This window comes from Halictus rubicundus, chromosome 5 (assembly GCF_050948215.1).
Source record: "Halictus rubicundus isolate RS-2024b chromosome 5, iyHalRubi1_principal, whole genome shotgun sequence".
Taxonomy (NCBI): domain Eukaryota; kingdom Metazoa; phylum Arthropoda; class Insecta; order Hymenoptera; family Halictidae; genus Halictus; species Halictus rubicundus.
In genome coordinates, this window is record NC_135153.1 from 20,755,923 (window position 1) to 20,768,556 (window position 12,634).

The 12,634-nt window shown below is 42.0% G+C and overlaps 2 protein-coding genes across 2 annotated transcripts; one reads left to right on the forward strand and one right to left on the reverse strand.

Annotated features, from left to right (window-relative positions):
* Positions 1–1,806: 1,806 nt before the first annotated feature.
* LOC143354543 (circadian clock-controlled protein daywake) lies at positions 1,807–5,973 on the forward strand. Its single transcript, XM_076788721.1, has 4 exons — positions 1,807–1,946; positions 4,697–5,077; positions 5,424–5,573; positions 5,804–5,973. Exons 1-4 carry the CDS (start codon positions 1,883–1,885, stop codon positions 5,950–5,952), a joined length of 744 nt encoding a protein of 247 aa, XP_076644836.1. The 5' UTR covers positions 1,807–1,882; the 3' UTR covers positions 5,953–5,973.
* Positions 5,974–6,742: 769 nt separating this feature from the next.
* LOC143354533 (protein takeout) lies at positions 6,743–11,137 on the reverse strand. The gene is made up of 6 exons (XM_076788706.1): positions 11,064–11,137; positions 9,565–9,605; positions 8,499–8,701; positions 8,053–8,224; positions 7,821–7,970; positions 6,743–7,741 (listed from the first exon to the last, which is right to left on the reverse strand). Exons 1-6 carry the CDS (start codon positions 11,087–11,089, stop codon positions 7,587–7,589), a joined length of 747 nt encoding a protein of 248 aa, XP_076644821.1. The 5' UTR covers positions 11,090–11,137; the 3' UTR covers positions 6,743–7,586.
* Between the last annotated feature and the right edge of the window lie 1,497 nt (positions 11,138–12,634).

Below are 12,634 nucleotides of genomic sequence, written 5' to 3' on the forward strand. Positions count from 1 at the left end.
TTATTTATTTGCTGTTCAAAAGGATGCAGCTGAAACGCTGAGTGAATTTCGTTTTTTCGTAACCGTGAGTCAGGTTAAACAAACAATTCTTCGCTCGTGACTTTCCACAAAACAGTATATCGGCGTGAGTCACGGATGTCGATGACCTAAATGCGGCCAGCGAAACATTGCGAAGCGATCCGAACGCGGTAATCAAATTATCCTCCTGAAATTCTTTGCTGAAAAAGAGTGGCGTTCAGAAGACGTTGCGTAGATTAGTTTTCATTATCGTCTTCGAAGATCTCGCGAGCCTTCGACAGGAAACGGCGGCCAGAATTTTCCGCGAAGGACACGAAAGCTATTAGGCTAATGGCGGATCATTGCCGGCATTATCGTTCAGCCACGAAGAAATTACAACGGCGAAGATCTTTGTTTGAAGCCACGGCGATCGAGTCGCTGGCTGATGAGAAAACAAATCGTCGCTAATCCGAGCTAACAAGAAATCGAAATCGACCGAATTAATCGATCGTTACCTAACGCTGAAACGACTTCTCTAATTGTCTTCGGTTATTTACCGAGTAAAATGTTTTTCCAAGTAAACTTGCTTTTTTACGCGAATCGAGTAACGTAATTGTACTTCTTAGAAGTCGGTGATCATCCACGGTCCAATTAAAGGTGTGCAACTTCGCGATGTTTACACTGAAATCTCTTGCTGCATCACTATGCTTTTTAGCAGGTCACCTCGGAAATGGCAAAAAGTAGTAGAACAGACTGGAACTGGAGAAATTGTCTTTGAATTTTTAGGAACTTTCGTTACGAAGGCAACGTTATAATTAGACACATGGTTTTTTTAAATCTTCACAATTGCATCTTTACAATCTCTGTAACCATAAGTCAAGAAGCTTGGAGCCTATACGGTTCATTTTTACGACTCAATTTAAGTACACATTTTTCGAAACAGTTAACTGGTTATAGAACTAGTGTCCAATGCAAATGATGTCGGCTGTTGTGGCCTTGTAAAACAGTACTCTACCAAAAAAAAAAAAAAGAAATGATGATCCCGAGATTGCACGAAGCCGATCAAAGGTCAAGCATGAACGCCGGAACGAACGCTCTCACCGTGTCGCCGGCCGAACTTCAGCCCGAAACTTTTACTTCGCCTCTGACATAATAGCTAATTAAAAATGCAGAAGCGGCTGCAACGAAGACTCGGGCGACTCGGCCAAGTTTAACTATCGATCTTGATTCGCTCGAAGCGTTGATCCCTCGATCGCGCAACGCTCCAGAAACCCGCTTTTCGTGGGCAAAAGTCAATTTTTCCAAGTTTAATATTTCGAGAAAATAAAGCTTCGGGATCGAAAATATTAATTTTCAAGAATTTCGTGATTGGATCCGCGTTTTTCGTTAATAACTCGGAAACAAAGCGCTTCGGCACAAATTGGCAAAGGAGAAAGGTGCTTGGAATTACTTCAGCAATCATTCCTTTCTTTTTCCTACACCTTGTTCTGGGGCATCCTGTGTAGTTGAAGGGGTTAAAATAATTTTGGTGAAACCGGTTCGCGGGCTAAACATCGTTAGACGCGAAAACTTTGAGGAAGGATGAAATCCTGACCTACGGTTCGATAGTTCCGCGCAACGGGGTCGAATTATGGCCTGCGAGTGTCCTGCGTCTCTGCGCGAATGTGTGGTAGCAAGCGGTGGGCTGGCTACGGCCCTGACTGAGTTAAAAGGAGGCATTCTACCGTGATAAATTCACCATCTAGCGGATAGTGGGGAGATATACACGCGGAGAAAGTGCTCTTAGTTTATATATACCCAGCGAGGAGGGCCATCGCACGCATTTTCAATATTCCTCCCAGTAATTGCGATATTACGTTTACGTGGCTCCTCGAGCGCCGACAGGATGATGATGATCGTCGGGCTGTTCCTGATCGCTGCCTGGACCGAGGTTGTCGTTGCTGAACTTCGTGAGTACCGCATCCACCTATCGATACTCCTCAACAACCTCTTCCACACCACCAATGTTGTAAATACAGCAATTTATTTACCGTTTTTACGTGCATCACTGCAGAATCGATAACCAGTTATAATATATAATTACAGTGAAACCTGTTTTTGAAACCGCACAAGAAAAAGATATTCAGAAACTTCATAAATAGCTATGACAAATAATTGTTTACAACATATTAAAGAAAATTGTTTTACGCGGTGGAGAGGGACCGCATTAAAAAAAGTCTCACTTGGAAGATATGTCAGAGATTTACGAAATAGCGAGAAAGTGCTTTCCAAACGAAATAAATAATTAAATTACAAATGGAAACATTTAAAAATAAAATTTAATTTCTCATTTTAAACATGAAGAAATTTTCGAAATGCACACAATTCAATACTACTCGTCGTAGTCCAAAATGCGCATCTTCTTGTGATGAGAACGGTACAAGGGTGTTGTAATGCCAACACAAAATGCCGCATAAAAGAAAATCACACAAAAGAAAATTCGCATAGAAAAGAACCGCACAGAAACAGGTTTGACTGTATTATATATTAGAATATATAATATACATTCTATATACATGGCCTTCAATACCGGGAACAAGAAGTGGAGCCATCATAATGACGTATCAACAAAAAGGTTCATTATACTGGTTGTTTTTATTACTTTTACCGGGTCAACCAGTGAGGACACGTAAACTTAAATTCACGTTTACGTCCACGTAGAAGAGCACAACATTGAAACTTACATAAACGATCTCAAGAATGTCACACCTGAGAGAACTCTCGTGTTAACGAGGCAATCACATTTTCATTTTAATCTGACATATTAGCTTGTCCGGTACAAAAATGGTACAAGGACACCGCTGAACGGAGACAACGGACTGCACTAAAGTGAAATTAACGTTTGAACTGCGGTCACAGTCGTGTACAGCCGACAGAATTTACTGTTAGACATAAACGTTTGTTTCTATGGAAGTGCATCAAGTTAACGGTACATTTTGTTAAAATTTATACGACGCAGAAGGGGATTGGGTTACTATAATATTAAAAAGAACAGTAAAAACATTACAAGAGTTTAAAAATACTGCTACATTATTTTCAAGCTATTAAACATATTGAGAAAGAAAATCTGCTTCACTCCAGCTTGTTGCAATTCAGTTTCATAATTTTTATTTTGCGTAAAGACCCGCTGTCTTTTTGGTTAAACCTATTGATCAGTATCGGTGAAATTTTCAGCACGTATATAATTTATTTGAGCATACGAAACACGTTCTTTTCGGAAACGAAACACTTCAGGCATCACTCCTTCCAGGGTTCTCGATACTTTTCGGGACACCCCGTAGAAGTTAGACAGAAGTGCAACTGCCGGTCGTAATCTATCGTTGTAGCCTCGATCCCGGTTTCGCTGGTACGTCATCAAGCAAACGTTGCTCTCTTTTTGTCGGTCGTTTAGAAATTCGGGTCGACAGGGTGAGGTCTCCTTTCACGAGGTCCGATATATAATCGATCGACCCGCGAGATCGAGCGACGACTCCTTCTCGTTTCTAGCTACCGGCGATCTATCAATCACTTGCGCGCAGAGGGAGTGGAGGGGAGGGAAGAGGGAATCCCGATCCTTTCTCGCCACGTGGGTTTCCTCCGGATCCATCGAGAGCCTCCCGGATCGCCGGGAATTCGCCTTTACGGTCGATGGGGAAAAAAAGAAGCCCGTCACCGGCCCGCTCGACCCGTAATTTCACTTTCTACAAGCGCGCGCGCGCGTGTGTATACACTTTCGATTTTAGGCTCGGCGTCGAACGCCCGGCAAAAACGCGCTCACCGTGACTTCTCGCTTCTTAGTCAGCGGCTAGGTGTCCGCTGCCGTTCAGTCACCTAACGTTTCAACATAGTACGTTGACTTTTACCTGTTGCTGCCTCGCGGAGAATGTAGATTTCGCGCTAACGAGACGCCGCGATGCACTCGCGCGCCGATCGCGTTCGACGCGGTGATGAGTAAAAATTCCAACAAAAATCTGACGCATTCCGCATCTCGAACCACGTGCTCGAGAATTTTTCCCGATTTTTTAGTTGCAAGCTCAGGTTCTGAAAAATGAAAAATCAGAATGACGATTAACACATTCGCCACCGCTCACGTGAATCTGACGTTTCATTTGAAACAACACATAATTGCAACATGGATATTTCAAAACTACCATTCTTATCCTTGCTTTAGCGATACAAGTTTGCGGCAACCGGCTTCAGAATTTCATTATTTTCGCCGGTACTCGGTAGATTAGAAACGGAAACATGTCGCGAATGTGTTAAGAGCGGCCAGCCGGGAAATTAATTGCATAATATAATAATAATAAAGAGAGCAGAATTTTAAATGTAATGAAGCGTAAACCAAAGGTAGCAGAGTAGGAAATGGTGCAATAGTCGGGATAAGAATAGGAATAGGCAGAATATAGGTAGAGTGGTCAGAGAGAGAAAGGGAGAGAGGGAGAGAGAGAGAGAGAGAGAGAGAGAGAGAGAGAGAGAGAGAGGGAGAGAGAGAGAGAGAGTGCGTGGATAAGATAGTTTTATTTTGTTGTAATTATAGGATATTGTAAACCGAGCCCAATTCTTGGCTGTAAGACTGAATAAAGCAATATAACAATAATAATAATAATAATAAGGGTATCGGCGAAAGTAATAGGAGATCGTCCCCGAATTTTCAGTTCTGTTCTCTGATTTATGTCGCCAGCGCCGGGAGTGCAGGCCTGTCCCCGGACAAATGATCTCGCACAATACGACAGATGTGTGCTGAAGCAACTGAACGCGATCACGCCGTACCTAGCGAAGGGTATACCGTCCTTGAAGCTTCCCGCGCTGGACCCTCTGTTCCTTCCGTCGCTCACGGTCGACAGAAATCTGGAGGCGTTGAAGATCAAGGCCAACATGAGCCAAATACGCGTGTACGGCGCGACCAATTTTCTCATCGATGAGCTGAAGGCGAACCCTAACGACCTCTCGGTGGCCATCAAAGTTCAGCTGCCGCACGTCCACGTGAACGGCGACTATGACGTACAAGGAAGGCTGTTGCTGCTCCCGTTGAACGGAGCTGGTAATTTCAAAGGAAACTTCAGTAAGTATATACTTCAGTAAGACAATTGTAATATATTATTACTAGACTGCGGATTTTATGCATTCATGACAAAAATGGGTGAGCACATTTTCAAACAGTGGGCATATTAAAAAGATTTAAGAACACCAGCGTATCGGTTTTAGCTCGATAAAATAATTAAGAAAGGAAAGAAATTTTTATTTCGCTCCTGGGTGTTGCAATCGATGCAAATATTTTGTTTTTTGCATAAAGATCCGCAGTGTAACTATTACTATTATTATTACTGGGATGGAAATATTACAAATTCACATTTCTGTTGTAGAGATTAAGTTTGTACAATTAATAATTTGTAAATCTTATTTGTCAGCTAATACGGAAGTGCTGGTGAACGCCCAAGGCAGAGAGGTTACCGACAAGAGTGGCGTGCAGAGGCTCGAAATCGATAAGCTCGTGACGAAAATTCGCGTCGGTGACGGAAACATCAAACTAAAAGCACCTCCCACGCACAGCGTAGCCGGTAAGTATCATATTTACCCCGCGTGACCAACTGACGAACATAAAAGTGCTTTGACGTATTCAGAATTGTCTTGAATCAAAATTTGAATATATTTCTACCTGGGTCGAACCTCGGTCAAAGAATGTTGGCACCTCTACTGAGATACTACTCTTACGGAGATACTACTCCACTATGTTTCTTCTCGATGTGTCCATTCAACTGAAACTTTCCCTTCGAACGTCTTGTTGCAGCCGAGGCAGCCGCGACATTCTTCAATTCGAATCCTCGGCTGGTTCTGGACATCGCCAGTCCGATCATCGAGGACACCGCGGGGACTGTCAGCAGAGCGCTGGCTGCCAGAGCGTTAGGCGTACTGACCAAGACAGAATTGCTTCCCTAGTTCACCATTGTTCGGCTTTGCTGTCCCATTCGATTCGATCGAAATCGATTCACCTTTGTAGGTTTCTTCCCTGACTCGAACCGGACCAGGGATCCACACTCGCGTTGATTGTTAAGGGCCCGGGATAGTCACGTGACTTTTTAATTAATAATTTCCATTCAGAGACTTAAGATCCGTCTTGGTCTTGATCCGACGGGTCTCAAGTCTGTGACTAAACTTGTCACATTTTTTCCTCTGTATTATCGATATCATGAATTCTGACGGCAGAAACGTGCTTCAAGTTTTCGGCTTTATTTCGCAGAGAATCAAGACAAAATGTAGCTCAATTTGTAGCCGGAGATATATTCTAGCGCGCGCTGCTCTCGATTTCGTCCAGAAAACTCATCCAATGGCGTAAAAATGCTTCGATTCCACGGCACGCGCATCGTCAATTTTTGGTCTACTTCGAAATCTTTTGTTACCAAATATCTGCGTAATGTCGTCAGCTCATGACCAGCGCGTGCTAGATCGAACCTTCCTCTTTCGAACGAGCCCTTTAGCAGCGACAAAATATTCTTGTATAAGGACGAAAACTTGAGGCACGTAAAACTATTTTTCACCCATTTTTGTCGGTAACGTGGTCACTCTACCTTATCGCGAATCTACGAACTCCGGGCCCGACATGTTGTCAAAACGTTTGGCAAAATACTGTATACTCTTCCCGTTATTTGTTTCATAGAACTCTACTCTGAAAGTGATGGATGAAACATACACAGGGTGTCGCAAAGAATGTTACCACCTGTGCATTATAAAGAATCAAATTGCGGTAACATTTTCTTGATACACCCTGTATTTGCAACGCTATTTCCATCAGTAATGAATTAATATTTTGAGTACACAGTATTTTGTAAAACATTGTTTCCGAGGCATACCAGTTTTTAATTTGTCATCCAAGCAACAAATAATACGTTACTGACTCGTGAAGGATAGAGAGATGAAGGAAGCGAAATAATGAGCACAGTGAATATGCTCTTTGATGATCTTGACTGGCCAATTTGTTCTGCCTCTGCTAAAACGAAAGAGTAACAATCTTTGTTGCGATCTTGCGACACCTACTGTAATTACGTAAAAGTTATTTTCGAAATTATAGTAAATTATAGTGAATTTGATACCGCAGCATCGAGCCTTCGACTCGGTTGTCGATGCGTTCATATATGTGATTATGTATAGATTCGTAAGTAATGAATGTACGAGTAATTATTTATTCATTATTCAATTGAAATGTTGTTAGGTGATACATGTGCGTATTTCTGTTAACACGATTCCTTATTTTGTATTCATTACTTGTACGTTGTATTTGTAGCGCGTCAAACGACGTAAATAAATTAATTGAGTATCACCGTCGAGGAAACTGTGGCAAAAGATTAGCCTTGACCAAACCAGTTCATACAATAATTCATTAACTTCGACATTTTTCCACTTCAGACTTCTGCGTTCACTCCGCGTGTAAATTAAAAATAAAATAAAATAATGAATTAACTATTAATTTTTCTATGCGACGGTTGAATAAATTGACACGCTTCGGCACCCTGGCGACCAAGAGTTTTATTGAATTGATAGACTAAGTCGACGACACAGTATTCTTTCTAATAGCGTTAATCTTCCGGGAACAATTCCTTGTAAGTGAAGGACTTCGTGATCTTGTTGGCCACGTCTGTGAAGAGTTCGGCCAATGAGGTCTCAAGCACCGGTCTTATTTCGTCTAATAGTAACGCGTTGTTCTGGTTCAACAGCTCGTTGCTGGCGGTACCTGATTTGAACAAGAAAAACAATTGACAAGCGAAGAAACGACAAAGCTGCAAATTACTTCGAATAACCGATGGAAGTACTTAGGATCGAGTCTTCGCGGAAAAGATTGCTCAGGTGTAAATCCGCTTTGCCGATGTTGATTTTGATCTTCATCCTCTCGAAAGTCAGATACGTCTCTCCGTCTCTTAGCACCTTGCGCGCTTTCAATACAACATCGGAGTTGTAGTCGTCTTGAAAAATATATTTGCGTAAATGACAAGCGAGCAATAAGTGCAATAGCAATTCACGGTGTTATCTTGTATTAAACATTACCGAAGGTTCCCGAGAGGTCTCCTTCGCCAGCTAATCGCAGCAGAAGAATCCTCGCGTTGATCTGATACTTGCCCTGGAAGGTTAACCTCTCGAAGGATATCTTGAAGGTGAATTTCACGTTCTCAACGTCGGCCGTCAGGTCGTGAACTTTGAACGTCGAAGGGCCTGCCACCTAGTTTCATAGTAACAGAAACAATTGAATTTTCATCAATACAGTATATCATTATTGTAACTATTTCTTTGCAACTATGTCAAAAATAATGTTTAAATATAATGATTTGAAATTTGGCACTGCTTTCGATTGCTGCTAGCGATCGTTGGGACTTTTCAAATCATTTGTACCACACATTCCGTGTGACAAAAGAATCAAGACTTTCGTAATGACCCAATAATATCAATGTATAATATAATGTCTATAATTAAATAAATATTGTGTGAGCATTCACCTTCAGATCCGTGAGGTTTACGTCGAGTCGCGCTCCGATTGGTCCTCTCAAGAGTCGAATTGACTTCAGGTTCAAAGGTTCGATGCCAGGCGCCCCGAGTTCTGGGATCCCAACCGCCAATTTGTCACGAAGCTGGTCGATAGAATTGGTAATGCATTTGTTGATATCGGGGTCGCTCTTCTTGCACGGCTTTATGTACGGCGCTGCAATCCATGGCCCAAGAAAATTTCAAAAAATTTTCAGACATTTCGTTGAAATCGTTCGAGCCCTCGTGTAAGTTAATCGACAGGCAATTTCAATTTGAATGTATCGCAAAACTGAAGGTTTACGTTTCAGGCACCGAGCGCCAATTTGACTATCAATAATAGTAAATGTTCTCGAGAACAGACTGTTGTCCTGTATTATTAAAAAGTTGTCGATCGAGTTCGAGCAGTAATTTGTCGATACCGAATACTCGCCGTCCCTTGGGTGTAATTAGGGTGCCACAGATTCGCGGCCGTGACTGTACGCTGGATTCAAGGTCGATGCAGTTACTTTTCAGGCCTTAAACGGAATGCTGGATTTTGCAACGATCGATTAATATGCGCGTGGCACGGACCTTTTTTTCTTTTTTTTTTTCTCCGTGTATCAACAACAGTTCGCTGAAATTTCGAAAGCATCGGTAGCAACATTTCTGTGCAAGGACTGACGAGTCCGCGGCAGCCTTTCGAACCAGCACACAGGAACGAGAGGAATTTTTATTTTGTATCAACCGAAATCTTATTTTTAGCAAATCTACTTTATAAATTTCACTTTTGCCGGTTCTCAGAATATGATTCTGATCTTGGAATAAAAATATCGGAAATATTTTATTTTGGGCTTTAGATTGTCGCAATAAAAATATGTATTTATAAAATATTGTAAATAAAATATATACATTTTTCTATTTTTAAAATATTTATTCTTTTTATCTTTGAAATTATACAGGGTGGTCACTAACTGGCGGGGCACAATCGGAAACGGGATGGTTTTACATAAAAAAAATCTGAAATATTTATTTATTTCACTGTTTCTGTTAAATACTCACGTAACTTGCCGGAAACAGCACAGAACAGAGCCGCCGTCAAGCTGGAACGAAAGAAAAACGGTATCAAGTTCACTTTCATTTAATTGCTGCTTCATTAGTTATTCTCTAACTTCATGATCGCGAGGCAGCACTCGGTTAATGTTGAAGGTGGCATTTTCACGGTCAGCTGATAATCAAGTTCCCTGACTCGTGTAACTGCCACCGTAAAACCGAAGTGAATGCTAGGCTAACGTACTTCGGCGAAGCGAAGGCAAAAAGGTGTTAAGAACTGGTTAAATATTTAAGTTGATGAATCGCGAATGCGCTCCGAAATGGTTGCAACACCTACTCGCGGGTTCTCAGCTCCAAACGTGTTGCTTCGACCAGTCGGTGAATGATTTCTAAATTCGTGTTAACGAAAAATGTCTAGGATAGAACATTATGGGCACTGTAAACAACTGTTTGTGCATCGTAAATAATTAAAAAATAAAAATTGTACTCTTCACTGCTGAATTGCCAATTTATGGTAGAAAGAAAAAAGGATGCAACTCGACCTAAGCGTACTGTTGCACTACCGATGCGTTCTCTAACCGCGACATGCCGCACCTGCGGTTTGTGAAACTTCTTCCGTGTTTATTATAATTTCAAACATTTGTCAATCCGGTGATAATGTATACGCACATCGTCACTAATTACTGCGAATCTTTATATGCAAAACAAACAAAAGTTAGCTCCTGCGTCTCGCAATCGATGCACAAACTTTTTATATCCGGAGTCTACTTATAGATGCATACAATCCAATTAATTTTCATGCAGTACTGAACAAAATTGAAATAAAGATTTATGCAAACAATGGCTATTGCTGATCGGTATATTCAAACGAGTCGTTATCTTATCAATGTCGTGTTGTAAACGACTTCCGACAATTAGCACCGAAGACAGCTTATCTGCTTAACAATTCAACCAAAGAAACACACAAACTACTTTTAATTCCCGGTGAGAGATACTATTTCCACTAGAGCATCACAACACCATTAATCATCACTGCTTTACATAGCAAGAATCATCACAACTCGACCAGTAGAGCATCCGAGTCGTTCACAATGCAACAGTGGTGTAAGTCTGCCTATTTGTTTAAACACCGTGACTCGAAAATTGCCATTAAATAAAATAATCATATCATCTTGCCTTAACGAACATTGATCGATATTAGTTTTCTCGAAAAAGTCAAACAGCCATTAAATGTCTCAACACCAGAACACTGGTACCAGTTTTGCATGGAACGACTCGTCTAATCTCTCGACCGGAAACTATAGTGATCACCAAACCACCAATGTCAACGTTGCGTCCAGGATGAACCCTTCAAAGTGAACCGATCTTTTTCTATGAAGAAAGTAAAATCTTTTATTCCACAGTTTTCCTTTTTCTTTCGAAAATGAAACTACGATATGAAGATTGTGAGGTCGCATGAACATCCACGGTCTGGTGATCACTCGGAGACGAAAAGATCTCTGTCGTACCATACGCGAGCAAGAAGAGCGTACATCGCGGCCGATCCGGAGGTTCTTTGCGACTAAGTTGGCCGAAAGACGGGGATGATATGTTAACCCGCAATCCCCCGATCGTGCGGCAAAGGATTGCTTTATCGCATTCGGCATGTTGATTACCTCGTGCCACTTGTCGGTCATTGGTCCAGCCCCGGGTCGCTGGCAACTTGTAGGAGAAGTTGACGGTCTGGAGAACGGTGGCGACTTGCGAACCGCTGTCGAATTGGCTGCGTTTCGCTGCGGATTTACCCGCCTTCCCCAACGATTTTTCCCGCGCTCCGCCGCGCCGATCTAGCATATTTCGGCTGGCATTTCGTAGAGAACGTGCCCGAGCAGGTGCAGAAATCTCGCCAGACTCATTACCGGGGAAAGTGTTAATCAGCCGCGCGAGATTTCACGTGCGAATTCAATATCATACGTTCTAACCTTGCCTTCGAATTAACCTTATCGATACCTCTGGTTTTCCTTTGCACTTCCGAGGCATTATTACCTATCCCATTACCAACAAAAGCAAAAGTATTGGGCCTTTGAAAAAGTCTTGATACGTTTCCAACAGTGTTGTGCTTGATAGGCGTGATTGCTTGGGTGATTTGAAGTAACTTTTTCCTTTACGAAAATTCTCTCCGCGGCTTCGTTCAGGTGTTATTAACGAAAAACACCGGCCAATCAGGGCGCGGCTATTACAGACGGATTCGGGCTCGACGGTGGGTCCCACTCAGCGAGGCGTTGGCATTGGCCGAGCCGGGGCCCGTCCGCTGCAGCCGCGCTCCGATTGGTCCGCGTTTTTCGCTAATAACTCCTTAACGAAGCTGCGGAGAAGATTTTCGTAAAGGAAAAAGTTACTTCGAATCACCTCGGGAATCGCCCCTTTCAAGGAAGCACATTTTTGGGACACCTTGCGTGTGTATAATACCATTGGAGAGGGCACACCTGCGGCTGTTTTTCGACTGTAGGTTTAATTTCTTAAATTCTTGTACGAGTTTCGGAAAGGTTCTACCGTTCTCAAATTGGCGTGAAACGATAGCGGTTCGCAAAATTTAGACTTTTGCAATGACTCAACAGAAATGAAACAAACTTTTTGAAATTCTGGAAAGTTTTCGTTTTGTCAACGTCAGAAAATCATTGAAGTATTTTGACAGGTGTTTACACGTGTTTCTGCATGGGACAAGTGAATGGAAAAGTGGCCATTTAATCGCGAAGAAAAAACTGAATGATGCAACAACCCACGTTTCGCAAGATACGCACTTATTTTCTACAGAAAAACCGAAAGATTGAAGGGGGCTCATTGGACGATTGCGTGTCATGAAATTATAAACATTTGAGCGGCAAGTTTGTTCTGGGAGACTCTGTGTGCTCTGAAAAATCTGGAAAAATACACATTAGTAATCGTAATGATGTAAACGTGGTCAGCTGATGACAGCTGAAAAATTCGGAATATATAAATCTTTTTATAGTAATCTTTTCGGTAATTATTCTACTTTATTAGTTATTATTGCTATTGGTCTACGGATTTAATGCGAATCGAAACAGGAAGAATTTTTTGT